This window comes from Plectropomus leopardus, chromosome 9, assembly GCF_008729295.1.
Source record: "Plectropomus leopardus isolate mb chromosome 9, YSFRI_Pleo_2.0, whole genome shotgun sequence".
Classification (NCBI taxonomy): domain Eukaryota; kingdom Metazoa; phylum Chordata; class Actinopteri; order Perciformes; family Serranidae; genus Plectropomus; species Plectropomus leopardus.
In genome coordinates, this window is record NC_056471.1 from 18,405,881 (window position 1) to 18,423,180 (window position 17,300).

The 17,300-nt window shown below is 40.5% G+C and overlaps 1 protein-coding gene across 1 annotated transcript; it reads left to right on the forward strand.

Annotated features, from left to right (window-relative positions):
* The first annotated feature begins 675 nt into the window (after positions 1-675).
* On the forward strand, positions 676-8,165 carry LOC121947842 (neuronal acetylcholine receptor subunit beta-2-like). The gene is made up of 5 exons (XM_042492992.1): positions 676-813; positions 960-1,004; positions 1,393-1,502; positions 4,739-5,729; positions 7,258-8,165. The coding sequence occupies exons 2-5, from the start codon at positions 978-980 to the stop codon at positions 7,411-7,413; spliced, it is 1,284 nt and encodes a 427-aa protein (XP_042348926.1). The 5' UTR covers positions 676-813; positions 960-977; the 3' UTR covers positions 7,414-8,165.
* The last annotated feature ends 9,135 nt before the right edge of the window (positions 8,166-17,300 follow it).

Genomic DNA, 17,300 nt, shown 5'->3' on the forward strand with positions numbered 1-17,300 from the left:
AATTTTTTTCTTTTTAAAATCTAATGTTCACACACAGCCCTGGTTCTGTAAATGGGAAACAAACAAAGTGGCTACACAAAACTCTTCCTCTTCCACGTCCTGGGTCCACAAGGAACGGAGCTATTACGTGATGAGTAATGAAACTCAAATAGCATTGGAGATAATACCGAAACTTCTGAAAGAGCACTGATGGCAGGGTTGCTTTTATTTGCATGTTGAGTTCAAACATCAGAATTTCTCCAGAATTGCTGACTCCACCTGTAAAACCACTGCTACCCATGGAGTCACACCAGATACACTGACATGAAGCCTGAAATTGGTGTTTTTATTGTGTTTAATACTTGTAGAGGTTCATAGGCAAGTGAAACCAGACTGCATAAAGTGTTTACCTCACTTTTAATTAACTGAAGTATAGCCTACTGGTGCTAGTTTTCATTTTAACCTACAGACTGTTGGCTTTTGTGTTACATGGTTGGCCATTTCTGTGTTGGACCAATGGGCTAATACAGGTGGTGATCCATTGTATGTTCTTTAAAAACCTTTTCCTCTCTCTCTCTCTCTCTCTCTCTCTCTCTCTCTCTCTCTCTCTCTCTCTCTCTCTCTCTCTCTCTCTCTCTCTCTCTCTCTCTCTCTCTCTCTCTCTCTGTGTGTGTGTGTGTGTTTGCAGCTGCCTTGTGTGCGGAGGTGGAGGAGCGGCTGGTGAGTCACCTGTTGTCACCGGAGCGCTACAACAAGCTGATCAGACCAGCTGTCAACAACAGCCAGCAGGTCACCATTTACATCCAGGTGTCTTTGGCCCAGCTGATCAACGTGGTGAGAAGAAAAAACAAAACAAAGCACTCAAATCCAAATCCACACATGCTGTTACCATAGAGGCGTATATTACTAATTTAGGATAATCCAAGAACGCACATGGTGCAGAATATTGTCAAAGCATACTTTTACTGTCTGTGTTTCAGAATGAGAGGGAGCAGATCATGACCACCAACTGTTGGCTCAGTCAGGTTTGTGTCCCTGCCCGTTCTCTTTTTCTCCTTTCTATGTGTGTTTGTGTCCAACTCTTTGACAGGACAGTTTGCCCCCAAATCAAATATACATATTTTTACTCTTACCTGTAGGATTTATGAATCTAGATGGTGAAATTTCCCTTTAAAACCTTTAAAATGTGGGGGTTTTTTTGCCAAATAGGGGCTGACTGAAGCAGTGGGTGTGTTGCTATGTTTGAACTGATATGTTTATGTTTGATTCTGGCTGCATGTATTTTACTGTGTAACCATGTGTGCAATTTTATGTCTGTGATTGTTAATACATGTCTCTATATTTGTGTGAATGTGTGTGCATGTATGTGAGTTTTGAATGAATGAATGAATTATATATGCACATCTTCATCAGGTATGGAATGACTACAGATTAATGTGGAACCCTGATGAGTACGAAGGAATCAAGAAAATCCGGCTCCCTTCACAACACATCTGGCTGCCTGACATTGTCCTTTACAACAAGTACGTCTCTGTGTGTGTGTGTGTGTGTGTGTGTGTGTGTGTGTGTGTGTGTGTGTGTGATAAAACTAAGTGATTAAAAAAGGAACAAACAAAAACAATGAGCAAACTTTATTCAAAAACCTCATTTTCCTAAAATGTTTTCTCATATCCTCTTATTCCTTCTATCCTCTTATCTTTCCCTTTTCATTCCACTTTTTTGCTTACTTCTTTTAGGATAATGAGTAAGCCAAAATGTGTTGTTAAGGCTGTCTAGACTGTCTGCAGACAGTTCCATAATGATGAGTAATTTTTAAGGGAAGAGAGATTACAGGTTTACAGAAAAGAGAGACAGGGACATACAACGTTATAAAACCTGGAGGAAAGACAACTGTGCATTTAATCACATTTACATTTAAGAAAAAAAGAATGTATTATTTATTGACAGAAACCGGTGTACATCTTGCAGCAACCAGACAGAATTCCCAACATGGTTCAGCTGTATTTCAAAATATTGATTATGATATGTACATTGGATCGATACAATCAAATCATAGCATTTAAAGTCAAAATGTCAAGAAAAATCAATGCACTATAACACTCACTGCTGCAGACTCAAACTACTCTTGACATTGCTGTACATTGTGTGTTTTTGCACATTGAGCAGGAATGCACAAAACATTGATGGGACAACGCTTTCACTTTGTGTGCGTGTCTAAAAATCATCTTGCAGCTGTATGAAATAGCTCCAAGGGAAAATCAATACATGTTGTAAGCTAATTCAAGGAGAAATTAGCCCGACAGCCCCCAACCACTGGAGTGTTTTTCTGACAGACACGAAGGCCTCACCTCATCTGTCATCCATATAGGTCAACACCTGGGTCTTTTTCCCATCTGCTAGTGTCTTGCGTAATATTAACAGTAATTTAGTTAATATAGGATAACCATAACCACCATAATAATAATCCTTTTGATTGGAAAAGTTAATATTGGTCTATAGACCTAAAAGGGTGGAAAATTTTGAGCCTTAGCTCAGTGATTGGTCCAGAGTTAGCAAGCTACCCCTCTACACATAAACATAGCATTTATAACTATCAAATATGTTTTTTATTTCTTTGATCTGACCAGCTTTTCTATGATTTAGCGCTAAAAAAATTCAGAGTTTATCAAACACATAAACATAATGACACAAGGAAAAAAGACATGAATGCAAGCATATGCCCTACTTTTTTTCTTTGACTTCCCTCCCAAACAAAAACATGTTACTGAAAATGGTCTCAATGGAAATGCAATTGTTTGTTTTTTTTGGATGGCAAGAAACTGCTAACTGCTAACAGGATGGGAAATGACTTCAAGGGCAAACAGTAAATGATGAATATAATAAAAAAGTTATTCCATATATATGTATATTTATAAGGGAAAGTTTACCACAGCCTTTTGTTATAGATCATATGACCATTTGTTATAGATATTTCACACATTTCAAATAAAATATTAGGAGGTAGTTATGGGGAGGAAAAGTGCTGCTGCATATCACAAACAAACAATTTGCTAAATGATGTACACCTGTTGGTTTAATAGTTTTCTACTGTACCCAAAGTCAAAGATGAGCCTTAGATTGAAAGTTTGATGAACGTACAGCTGTGGGGATTTGTAGCTTTTGTGTTTTGGTCAGCAGTGTTACCCCACAGTTTATACAGGCATTAAACTTTTATGAGCCCAGTTTGCTGGTCAGCTAAAGACCACATAAAGAGCGTAATGGCTTAAGAGGCAAAATGATGGGAGATGATCAGCACTACTTTACAATGTCAAGCTGAGGTCTTTGGCCAAGTCTGGGGGACCAGAGGTTGCAGTGAGCAGGTGGAGCCTCTGCATTTTTAATTAGTCCACATATTCACAGCAGGGCCCAAAGCATTAGAGACCGAGTGTGATGGTTGGATTCCTGACCTACTTTATAATTGATAGGCCACTTTTCTATAATGCATCACCTTCAGCCTTGGAAAAAAGTCAGTCTCAGCAGATTTGAGGTGAGGGGAGCAGTTGTTGCCATGTTGCTGGGATGTGTCCCAGGTTCAGCTCCTCCCTTGAGATAATCACACATAAGTTAACTTTCAGCACACATAACTGTTGCATGTGTCACCTCTGCAGAGTCACAGTCATGAAATCCTTTTCTCGACACGCCATCAGTCAGCACAGAAAGTTTTTGCAAACCAGTTCCTGTTTACACCCACAAAGCTCAGAACTGGAACAGAACTGTTGCCTGTAATTATCTTCAAGTCAAATCCGGACCTGCCCTGCCCCAGCTCTTGATGAAGCACACCATTTTACCATTACGCTGATCTGCATGATGAACCGTAACATTCAGATGTGAAAACACTTGCTCAGTCAGCCCCCACTTGTTGTTGATGTAATGCAAAGTGACACAAAGATTAACAAACTTTGCAATGATTTGCTCAAATATCAAATCTAACTACCTCATTGCTATCAGCCAGCTCCATTTTCAGCAACAGGATTTTGTTTTATTGGATCACCTCTGCATATTTATTGGTCTGCTGCTGTGATACAGTTATGCTGTGATACCCCACCTCACAACTCACAGAACTCAAAGGATCTACTGCCCATGGCCTGGTGCCACCATAGGTCACCCCCAGAGATCCTGTTTCTATACCTCAACAGGTCAGAGCCAAGTCTGGTCCAAGAGCCCCACCGTGCATCTGGGGCACTGCCATCAGGGAGTGTCAAGTGTCATCCACATGAATGCCAGCAGAACATTGCATTATAATGAAATGCTTAATGTTATTCACTTCACATGATCATGTGTCTGTGACGGGAGTAGATTAATTTCACTTAGTGGTGGATGAAGTATGCAGTCTTTACTCATGTTAAAGCACAACACAAAAATTGAATAAAATACTTCATTAAAAGCGAAAACCCTGTGTTCATCCTACTTAAATTAAACAAAAGAAGTACTATCAGCTCAAATGTGCTTAAACTATAAAAAGTGCAAGTGCAGGTTCTGCAGAAAAATTCTTCTTATCAGATAGTCAAACAACCTCCTTGTAAAACAGAGAAGCAGTTCCACTCTGATTCCCTCACAATCTTTCCTAAAGTTAATGTATCCTTAAAATCATGTGTGAAGATGGTGTAGACGTGTGTTTGAATGAGTGAGTGGTAGTCTTCAGTGTGATTAGGCACGATCCTTCCAGTAATCAGTCTCTCTTTGAGATTTTTTCTTGTCTTACCCTCATTCCTCTTCTCAGTGCTGATGGGACCTATGAAGTCTCCTTCTACTCCAATGCTGTTGTCTCCAACAATGGCGAGGTGAACTGGCTCCCACCAGCTATCTACAAGTCAGCATGCAAAATTGAAGTCCGGGATTTTCCTTTCGACCAGCAGAACTGCACCCTCAAGTTTCGCTCCTGGACCTATGACCACACTGAGATCGATCTCATTCTCCTCAGTGATTACGCCTCACGTGACGATTTCAAACCCAGTGGTGAGTGGGATATTGTCTCACTGCCTGGACGCAAGAATGAAGACCCTAATGACATCAGGTACCTGGATATAACCTATGACTTTATTATCAAGAGAAAACCTCTCTTCTACACCATCAACCTGATAATTCCCTGCATCCTGATCACGTCACTGGCTATTCTAGTGTTCTACCTCCCGTCAGACTGTGGTGAGAAGATGACTCTCTGTATCTCTGTCCTCTTGGCCCTGACTGTGTTTTTACTCCTTATCTCAAAGATTGTGCCACCCACGTCCTTAGCAGTGCCTCTGATTGGAAAGTATCTGATGTTTACAATGGTGCTGGTCACCTTCTCCATCGTCACCAGCGTTTGCGTGCTCAATGTGCACCATCGATCCCCCAGTACTCACACCATGCCTCCCTGGGTCAAGCGTGTCTTCCTTTACCGGCTCCCCTCTTTCCTCTTCATGCGGAGACCAGGCAGCTCCAACATCCGTGAGAAGTTCCGGAAAAAACACCAGCAGCGATCATACTCTGACCAGAAGCTGCGTGGAGCCGATGGAGGGACTGGGAGTTCTGCGGGAATGGCAGATTCCTCCTCGTCCTTTTTTGTGAATGAGGATTCGGCTAAACGTTATGGCTGGAAGATAAGCGACTTGTCAGAGAACACAGAGTTCAGGAAGAGGATGACGCTCAAGTGTAACATTGATGTGGAGGATGCGGTGGATGGAGTGCGCTACATCGCTGAGAAGATGAAGAGCGAGGATGATGATGAAGGGGTAGGTATCTACACATGTGTGATAGAAGTCTAAATATGTGCAGCATGCTTTGAAAGCTTTTTCTTCGCCTGCTTGTTTTAATCCACTCCCACACTGAGCCTTGTCAGGAGTCACTCCGCAGTAGCGCCCCTCTTCCTATTACGGAGGCAGTGATGTAGAATCTTGGTTGGTCCACCACTAAGGTCCTGACTGAATTATCTCAGTAAATATTGGATAGATTCCCATGGACATTCACAGTCCTCAGAGGAAAAATGACTTTTCCTCCGGCACCACCACAGGGCTGACATTTATGGACAGCCTTTGAGTGGTTTACCATAAGATTTGGTAAAAATATTCAGTGTTAATGTGACATCACATAGCTTCTTACATCTGTCACGTACTTCATCATATTATGTTGTACTTATTATAAACCAAAGCATAATGTTTTTTAAAAATCTAACTAAGTAGTTTCATTGCCAAAACTTAACCACAGCGTTGACAACATTATAACCACGTGTTACGATGTGTTTCACCCAGGAGAAAGCTGTGGGTAACCTACATCTCATGGCTACATCTTATAAAGATGCCAAAGGGTGCCATCATTGTTGCACACAGCGGGGTCTGAAAAAGAGTATTTGATGACCTGACGACCTTGGATAAGAACGTGTTGGTGGTACACATTTATATGAAATGCCTCAACAACCATTGGATAGATTTCCAAATAATTTGGCACAGACATTCAGGTTCCTACTGGATGTATTATGATAACATTGTTGATCATCTGAATTTTCTTTTTGCACCACCTTCAGGTCAAAATGTATCCTATACTTTGGTTTAAAACCAAATATCTATAAGACTAATAGCTCTACTTTGTCTTTCATGCTATTTACTAAATGTTAGCATGGTGGAATGACAAACCATCTGTTCGCCTTTTGGTCTTTATGTACAAGTTTCCTAATAATTTGTTTTAGTGATTCATCATGACAGAGATATTATTCAGCAAATATTACAGTAAATAATGTTCATACTCACCTATTTTAGATCTAGACACAATCTGAACATCTTTTGGGCCATGTTTTTGGGTAATCTCCAACATATATGTTTTATAAATGACTGTGTTTGCGTTTTTATAAATTAAAGCTTAATAAAGCTCTTCATTATCATTATGTGTTTCTGTAGGAATTCAACCAAATGTTGTACATCAGTAGTAGTTCACTTGCACTGCTTGTGATTTGATGCCAAATTTGTTCCACTATTGAGCATGAGGAAAATTAGCCACAACATTGGAAAAAGTCCAAAGCAGATGTGGTACAAAGTGCTTCTCCTCCAAGCAAATCCATTAACAGCTTTAATTCAGTAATTTATGAATTTGTACCTCTTTATATTATGTCACAACAAGTCACAGCAACCTCACTGTTTCAGCCAACAAATGATTAGATATAATATTAGGAATTGAGTGGAGACAAAAATGTATATGTAAAAAAAAAAAAAAAAAAAAATTCAGGAGAGGAAACAGTAACAACATTTAAAATCCAACCTCTCTCTGCAGATCATTGAGGACTGGAAGTACGTGGCCATGGTGATCGACCGTCTCTTCCTGTGGATCTTTGTGTTTGTGTGTGTGGTCGGGACGCTGGGCCTGTTCATGCAGCCTCTCTTCCAGAGTTACAACACTCCCATTATTGATGACATGGACCGTAACTGAAGTCTGCAATGTCATCATGAACTTTGAGTGCCCCCCCAAAAAACAGAGCTCTGATGACACATGAACTCACACGTCCGCCTCACACCACACGCTCACCGGGAGATTATAATGATGCACTTTAGCCCTCTGCCACCACCTGCTCCCTTCTTTACTTCCACCCCTTGTCCCATCATCTTTCATGTGTGCTGCCATCCTCTGCTCCACTCATCTGTCAGCAAATGGGATCAAATTATTTCAGTTAGTTAATGGAACAACTTGGGTCCTATTTTCATAGTTTGGCCATTCAGTAGACTGGAATGAATTAGATCGCACTGTTACAGGTGATCTGGGAATGTGGACGATACACAGGATGTGCGCCAAACTTGGTACCAGGACACCCGAATTCCCTGGGTTAGCCAAACTAATTTGAATGAGTAAAAAAAGGGCAAACAGTGCATTTATAACGTAAAATGTCTGTTGTATCATAGTTAATAAATGAACTCCCTGGTTCAACACTGACCTTCTTTACTTATATGTGCACAGATATTGCACTGAGTGGGATATTCAATGATATAATCAAAAGACACAATGACCAAAATGAGAAAAATAAGACCCATGTTAAGAATGAACCAGAATTAATCTTTTATTTCAAAACATAACGTGAAACCCTCTATTAGCCATGACATTCTTTGTTGGGGATCAACATAGATCCGTAGTGTCTAATGGCATGTAGCAGTGTTTAAAAAAGAAAACTTTTAATTAAAATGGTTAAAGTATAGATCGTATATAAAGATGGATGACAACTCCCCAAAAATGAAGCCAAAACATCTCAGTTGCCCCCTGGTGGCTGGCTGCAGTATAGGTCATAAACACCGCTGCCATGTTTGTGGATGGAATATGGGTCAAACTAAAAACTCAACGTACACATCAAGTAAAGTTTATTTTTCTTAAAGATGGTTTCTGTTATTTTAGGTAGTTTTTATCAAGCTAATATTTGTTCAAATAGTCATTATTCTGATAAGTTTAGTTTTGATGCTATAATAATGCGGTGTGACATGCCTGACAGTATGTGTATCAATCGTGCTTGCTATCAATTGCGCCAATGGTAATTGTGTCAAAGGGGTGCAGAGATGGGAACCAGGCCCCCAGAAAGTGCGCTGGGCTTTGAAGCCATTTTTTATACTGGCCAAACAGTGATTTTTGAGTTTTGAGTTTTTTTTTTTTGAGTGTCATAACCCCTCAAATTAGCTCATTATAAGGATCCCTCCAGTCAGATACAGTTGGAAAGTCTAGAGGAACCACATGATCCATATGACTGGCTAGTGCTTGTTGTTTGTGTTGGTTGACTTGGTTAGGGTAAGGCTAAAGATGTCCATGTAAGTCAATCAGAGGCAGAGGGAGGTGGATTCCTTCACTCTTCTATGAAATGCAAACCATCCGGTTCTCTTTATAAATCCATGGCGGTAACTCGTTACTGCAGCTAAGACTTCCTGATTGCTTTTGCAGAGACTGTGGCTCCAAATGATGTCACCAGTGCAAGATGCCAGCACCCATATTTAGTACAGTGGGAGGATGTGGAGATGCGTCCATCTTTATATACATTCATTGTGTTAAACTTAACGTGTGTTGACTCCTATAACTGATCAGAAAAGTTTACCCGGGCAACAGCAACTCAGGACTTTTTTCTGTCTAGACCAGACTTGATTTTGCTCTTTTCTACCACTCTGTCTCTCTAACTGTCCTAACATGGCATTATGGGGGCATAAAACAAGGAACTGTTCTTTGTTCTTTTTTTTTGTTTGTTTTTGGTTACTCAAAGACAGATAGAGCCCAAAGATGAATAAAGCCACAGAAACTCACAAGCAGACTCATTTTGCAGATATGGGCCTCACGTCAGCGGAGATGAATCCTTCCTGTGATCATACATAGACGAGGATCACCTCTCTGTGTCATTTTGCCAATATCACATATACTGTATGAATTTTTCATATTTGCATTGAAAGTGAGAGGGGCCACAAAAAAGCTAATTGTTGGACTGCTAAAATAATACTGACTGAGTGTGTGAGGGGTGCCCAGCCTATTTTAACCCTCACACACACCTCACTGTGTGACTGATACTAATAATAGACTGATTAATTCTATGACAAGCTGCTGTTGTGATATTGTTAAGCAGCAGTGTTTGAAATGAAGAAGGTATGTTACAATAGTGCTAAAAAAAACCTTAAAACCAATGACCACTGGGCTGTTGCTACTTACCATGCTTCTTTTAAAGGTACAGTACGCTGGTTTCATCAAAGCAGTGCTCGTCTGCATCCATCACCAAGCAAACCAGCAGCAATAATGTTGTACAGTATTTTATACACACTGACCTGGAACAGCCTGGCTCTTCACTTGTTTCATCTTCCTTCATATTGTATGCTTGATGATTGCAGTCTGCTCTCAGACGTTACTTGAATCCATTTTCAGTAATTATCTGAGAAAGTTAATATAACTTGTCACCATCATAACGTACTCGTCTGTCACTGCTACCAACGTTAGCCAAGGAGAAGGTGTACTGTACTAATCCAGCTGCAATGATTTCTTTCATCTTTGATTTTTCAGTGGATGGAATGAAACATTTTCTTTTTGTTCCCAATGGCCAGTCTTGTTGACTTTTGTCTATCGAGACAATAATGTTAAGAATTACAGGAACGGACTGAAGATGATGTCTTGATTACTGGCTCAATAAAGGGAAATAAAAGCAACAAGCAGACCTAATGAATCACATGAGCATTGATTGGTCATTCTGTCCTGCAGTATTTTATTCATAATTATTAGTGACAGGCTTGTCAATTCTTATCACGGTATGGGTTCTTTTGAGTTGATACATGCACATGTTTTGAACTTGTCACTACTTCCAAGTGTTCATACTTTTTTCCAAATGTTGTGTTGGTTTCTCTGTAACGCTCGAGTACATGTCAACACATTCTCACCCCAACTCATCTAATATCGCTGCTTGATCAATAACATTCATGTCTACATAATACAAGTATGCTTCTGGGTTTGTTGTTGATGTTCCGGGACGGCGTGTCAATTAACGCCTGTCAAATGCATTGTTTCTTTTCAAGATACACTTCTGTTTTCACAGGAAATGTACAGCTTCTGCTCATTAGATGCATACCGTCTTTTTCAAAATAAAATTGTAATGTCGCTAAAATACCTTGCAGCCTATTTACATTTTTTTCCTTGTGCAGCACAAATATGTGGTTAGGTCAGCAAAAGCACATGATCATGGTTCGGCTCACCATTTACATGGAAATCGAACTGTGGGCTCCTGGGTAAAAGTCTGGGGTTTGTTGGACACGTTGCCTATAGGGAATTTCCAGCTTCCAGCTGCTGCCGTGTTACAAACTGATGCAGCCTGCCGACGTGTCATTCTGCTGCAAAAGGTGGCTTTTGGCATCGGTGTCTGACGCTGAAATCACTGATTAAGTGGCATTATTTGATAAGTTCAATATAAGAATGGGCTGTGTAAACCCAACAGATGTTAAAGAAATGTGATTGACTGCATCAATTTCCGTTCTCCCTGGGCAAATGGCAGATATCCTACATCATGGGTATGTGCTTATGTTTTGGCAACATGACAACCAACACCTGGACGTCAACAGACGACAGACTGTCATGGTTGGTTAGGATCAGGGGAAGGAGGTATGTGGTAAGGCGTAGAAAAAAAACATCACAATCTAAGAGGAAGCAAATGCTGAACTCCCAAATCGAAGTCCGGGTTTGTGGTACCCGTCCACCTCCCCTCCCACCCTATTAGCGCCCTTGGGCTTCTTACATTAAATAATTTCCAGTAGTGTTTCAATCTGACGCTGTCCTGCTGTGTTTCATGCACATGCCACAGACGGCGCCATTCTTAGTTTCTACATTAAGCTTTCTCAAGGAGTTACTCTCTATCTCTCCTTCAGCTCTTCTTCTCTTAACAGGTTACTTGAGTATCATTTTGCACGACAAAAGCTTAAACATCCTCCAGGCTCTTTTCTCTCACCTCACACATTTTCAGCCACACTGAGATGATTCAAAAGTAAGCACATCTCCAGGCAGTTGGCATTTTGGACAGAAGTTTCTGGAGTGTATGTGCTCTTTGTGTACATGTGTGAACTCTCCGGGGCCAGGGCTAAATGTTAGTCAGCTGACTAAGGCTTCATTAGACAGTCTTGTATCCTCAGGGTTTGCAACTTCGCCTTCTGTTAGCTTAAGATGGCAACAAGGCGGCATGACTACTAAAGGGACACAGCATGTGAATGAATACACACAGGCACATATTCACCAATCTTGAAAATCTTATGTGTTATGAAGCTCTCCCCTCTTTATCAGATCTTCTTTAAAAGAAGCCAAAAACATCAGATAAAGGTTCTTTCACATCTTTAACAACAGCAGCCTTCAGTAAAATTGTATAACCTCAATTTTTAAAATCCGTTGTAATTGCATTTTCCATGGATATTTTAAGGCCTATTTTTCCAGAACATAAATGGTCTAAAGATGCTGGTTTCTAGAAAGGATACTATATATATATATATATATATACTATATATTATCAGAATGTGCATGTGTGTAATTAAGTCCATTTAGCAGTGCACCACTTCCTCAGAGATAACTGCATCACCAGGCCCATTCCTCATGAGTAGAAAATTGAGCGGGAAAAAAAAGAGACAGAGAGAGTCAGACAGAGAGAGTTGGTGTTATGGTCTCCAGGTCGAATCGTGAAGCGTGACGGTGGAGATGAAACTGGATGAGGGTGAGGTAGGGGGGTCATAAGCAGGATGGGAGAGAAAAACACAGAAAGTATGATAGACGGAGACAGGGATGATGAAGGTCAGTCATAAACAAGAGACACAAGACCTCTGCAGTCTGTTAGGCCAACAGAGGAGCCGACATTAAAGACCGTTCATGCTGTAGTCAGAGATCAATAAGCATTTATTCTTCTCTGCAAGACAAACTCACACATGTGGACATATATAATGCCCATGCATGCAAACACACACACACACACACACGCACGCGCGTGCGCACACACACACACACACACACACACACACACACACACACACACACACACACACACACACACACACACTGAGGCACTCAGAGTTAGCCAAGCAGTCAGAAGTGAAAATTCTGCAAGTGAAATTCTTTTATTTTTTGCATATGTTTTATTGTAAATTTGAAATAACAACAACAAAAATAGTGTGTCTTTTACTTTTTGGCTGCAGGTTGGCTGAGGGTTTAGAGAAGATGTCATCATCCTTTTCTTATAGTTTTATTCCTTGTTTTATTCTGAAGGTCACTATCCTCATGTGTCAGGTCTGGTCTCATTTCCTGTCTTTGTGTGTTTTCGAGCCTTGTGAATTGTTATGACCTGCCCTGATTAGTTTCACCTGTCCCTCACAAGTCCTGCAGTCAACTCACCAGTTCCCACTTCCCCAATTAGTGTTGGGGAAGTTCATGTTTCCTTTGCGGTTTCCCTGCATCCTTGATTTTTTCCCCCTGCTGATTGTTCCTGCCTGCTTGCCTGCCTGCCTGGTATGCATCTCATCAGCCTGTAAGCCTGTTTTTCTTTAATTTAAGTAGCTTTTCTGAGTCCACCTGCCTGCCATCCTGCATTTAGGTCCTATCTGCTTGTGCTACCTCATTTACATGTGACAGAGGATCTCTATAAATGGAAATTCTTGAGGTGAAATTGTAGTGTATCCAAACAGAGCTGGCTATTTAGACAGAGGTAGAGTTTAAGGGGCAATCAGCTGGTCCATTCACACACAGACATGCTTAAAGCTGTAGTGTGAAACTTTTGTCTCCTCCGTCTGGCAGTGAAAGTAATTACACGAACACATATATTATAGTATATGTTAGGTAGTTAAATATACAGCAATACATCATACTCTATGAAATCATCACAATATATGTTTGTAGCATTGCTGTTCTTAACACATAAAAGACCATTTAATCCTTCAGTTTATCAGAAAAATGGAAAATCAAAATTGTAATGTGAAAAGTAACTGAAGCTCTAAGACAGACTGTAGGTGACTGTAGTGAAGTGGTAAATAAAATAATAACCTCTCAGATGAAGCCTAGAGGAGTAGAAGTATATTGTAGCATAAAATGAGAACACTCAAGTAAAATAGTACCTCAAATTTGTACATAAGTACAGTTACATTCCACCGCTACAATCTACAACTCTGTCTGTACTGACTATTCTATTCTATTCTATTCTATTCTATTCTATTCTATTCTATTCTATTCTATTCTATTCTATTCCCTCTGTCAACCTGCTGTAATCAGACTCTTGAACCTCTGATGCAGCAGGGTGAATGTCAGCAGTTTGATCTGTTTCCTGTAGTCGGCCGTTGCCCTCCATCTCCCCCATTATCCTCAGCGGGACATTCCTTCAGGATTTACACCTGCCATTTCAGCTCTGTGGTCAATATTTATGAACTACATTACTGCATTACAGAATGTGTAGCTGCCGTGCAATGGAGTCAGGGGACCATCGATCTGAGCAGCAGAGCCTCTGAGCTGAGGGGACAGACATAGAGCTTTGGTCCAAACACTTTACAGGGCTTTAAACTGGGCTCAGGGGTCGCTCTGTAATGTCTCTGCTTTAGCAATAAATATCTCCTCAAGTCTGTTACCTGCTGACAGAACAGGCTGCTGCTGCTGCTCGCTAGTGGTCAAAAGAGACACTGCAGAGCTCTCTCTGAAACAGTTATAGTAACAGGAGCAGCTCTGTGACAACTTCAACACTCCTTTTGAACATTGAGCAAGCATTAGTCCATGTTTATGATATATTTAGAAAGACACTGCAGTAACCAAACAGATTTTGATTCAGGGAATGATCAGTTATTGTATAATTGCATGTCACACATGAATGATTTATGCACACCAAGCTATTATGAATAAGTAAAGATGTTGTTTTTATAGTCTGGATCCTCATTTATTTTTATGTGACATCACACTCTATCATTCAGTGAATCTGATTATTTTATGGAAGTCATAATTCTATAGGCAACTGAATACAAAATTTAACCACTACTGATTACTCAGTGTTGAAGTTAAAATTACACTGAATTTATAGCACCATCAGTATGAATTTACGTGGGTTAAATTCCCCTCTATGAAACTGCAGACAGGTGGTTTTCAAAGTAAAATACTTCAATGCTATAAATAAACCGCATCACAATGTTTGTTCATATAACTTCCAGACAGAAAACCCCTGTTTCACGTAGATAAAATGAAACTGGCCTGAGCAAATGCTGCCTTAATTGCTTAGTTTGTAGCCACCTAAAAATAGGCCCACCTAAAGAAAACGTAATTTCAATTTAAGTATTTAGAATATTTTCACCTCTTTAATTTGCCGTCAGATACCCCTGTTTGATGGAGAGGTGAAGCTGCTATCTCAAAGCCACCAGACTCTGATGACAAAACCCAGTAATTTTTTAAAGCAGGAGCAGCTGGTCTATGGTGGCCTCGATCAGTTAGTGTGTAAGGTAAAGCAGATGAAATATTCCAACTATAGCATACACTGAAACTGATATTGATCTTTTTTTTCAGGTAGTTAAAATATGTTTTGCCTTGTCCATAGCAGCATTGTTTAGATTCCACGCCAGTAGATTTAGGTCATCAAAGACATTTACAAACCGAAACATAAAATAAGCACAGCAGAACCATCAGATAGTTTGGACCACTGTGTTTAAGTAAATAACTCTTTAAATATTAAATTTATGACTGAAAATAACAACAGAAATAAACAAGTTTGCAGGGTTTTAGATATCTCTATACTTCAAAACAATGGCCAGTTGTCTACCCAGAAGTGACAGTGTGACGTCACAGTGATTTAATTTCAACATCAAGAATTCATGGACTGAATTTTACAATCAGGTGCTCAGTTACCTGTAAGATTCAAATTATTTTGGCTTCACCTTGCTTTCATATGTAGCTGCATATGCAGCTTCAACATCTTTTAGTCTAACATCTTTGAAGTTAATTAGATAAAATTTTTAAGTTGGAGTGCGTGTCTTAAACATATACATGAGTGTCTGTTACACCCAAGCTCTTGCCAAATGAGTTCATACAATGCTGAATGAGCCTATTGCCACCAGGGATAGCTCTCTGTATTTTGCAGTTCATCACAGTTGTGGTGTATGGTGTCTGTGGTGACTTTCCTGCATTGGTGCACCAGAAGTAATGGATTTCACACCAAAGCCAAAGCCAACGGGGGCAGGAGGGGAGGAGAGACAATAACAACAGAGTAGCAGCTGGGAGTGTGGAGGATGCTATGGAGGAAAATCCCATGAGCATCCGAGAAAAGTTTCTGGAGTAAGAAAATCATGTTTAAGAGGATGGATTAAACAAAAAAAGAAAAAAAAGAAAGAAAGAAAGAAAGAGGACACTCCAGGGCACGAGGGAGATGTGGTGAGCTCACCTGCATTCATACATCACAAGCATGTCAACAATGTTTATGTAATTACTCTCGCTGTCAGAGGGGGGAGACAGAAGTTGCATGCTCCAGCTTTAAGGTCAGAGAAAAACTATGTAGGATATGAAAACCATCAAAACACATCTTTTATGTTATGAATTACATCAATGTGCCTCTAATGCACAACAGGCTATGAAGAAAATGTCACCTTGCATCTTGCATTATTCTTATAAAAGTCGTAATAATAATAAAAAAGAGACACTCATCCTGAGGTCACCAATGAGGATTGCAACATCTATTACCAAAATGTTCCGAACACATTTTAAACTGATTAAAAACAACTTGAAGCTATGACAAGCAGATCATCTGTGATGGCAAAAAGAGGCTCAGACAATCGTTCAGATTTCATTTTAGGACAAACATGAGTGGAGCAGATAATGACTAAGCTCTGCGTGGCTCTGTGTGACCCCTCTGGCTGCAGACATTTAAAAATGAAAATGACACTGCTGGTTATTCAGAGAACAAGACGGACGGAGAATAAAGACATAAAGCAGAATGATGTTGTGAGCATGATTGTAAAAAAAAATGTCACAATACATTTTATGCAAGTTGCTGCTCTAGATTTGTATGTGTGTGTATGTGAGAGAACGGGAGAGTGAAGGACCGTGGGAAAAAAATATGGCACCGAGAAATGGCAGTGTAATTAGCAGCAAAGGGCTTTAATCAGATAACTGTGATTGGAGCAGTGAAGGGACTTTAATTAGTTGCTGGTGGCTGCAACAGGCCACTGCATGACCATAGTGGACACTGGCTAAATGGGAAACAGGAAGGAAGCTCTCTGCGGTGTTAATGGGTCTGCTGGAGTGAAAGAGGAGGAGGCAGAGGCGGTGAGAGGAAGGAGGAGTGGACGGAGTGGGGAGGCTGGAGGGATGAGCTGGGTCACAGAGTGTAGCGTGACTGGCAGAATGGGACGAGCTGTAAGAGGAAAGGGGATGCTCAGAGCTTTTAAAAGAGGTTGTCGGAGGGTGGTGACAGTGGAGTGGTGGGATTAGATAGAGCAGAAGTAAGAAGAAGAAGAAGGGGATCATAGGAGGAAGGCTAAACTGTTTAGATGGGGTTAAAGGATAAAGAAGGAAATATAGCAAGAGATCAGAAGCACACATTCACTCAGTCAGGAACTTTGAGATCGCACAAAAATCATATCTCTATGACCAAAAATACATTCCCCGTAATTGCTTGTCCTCGTAAGGGTCGCGGGGGGCTGGAGCCTATTCCAGCTGTCACTGGGCGAGAGGCGGGGCACACCCTGGACAGGTCAGCAGACTATCGCAGTGCTAAAAATAAAATGCCAGTAAAAAAAAAGTTGTGCCTCACATTACTGCAGGCCTTTTCTGTATTAAACCAGACCATGATGCTCTCTAGTGTTGGCTGAGAGCTTTGGCTGTCCAAACAT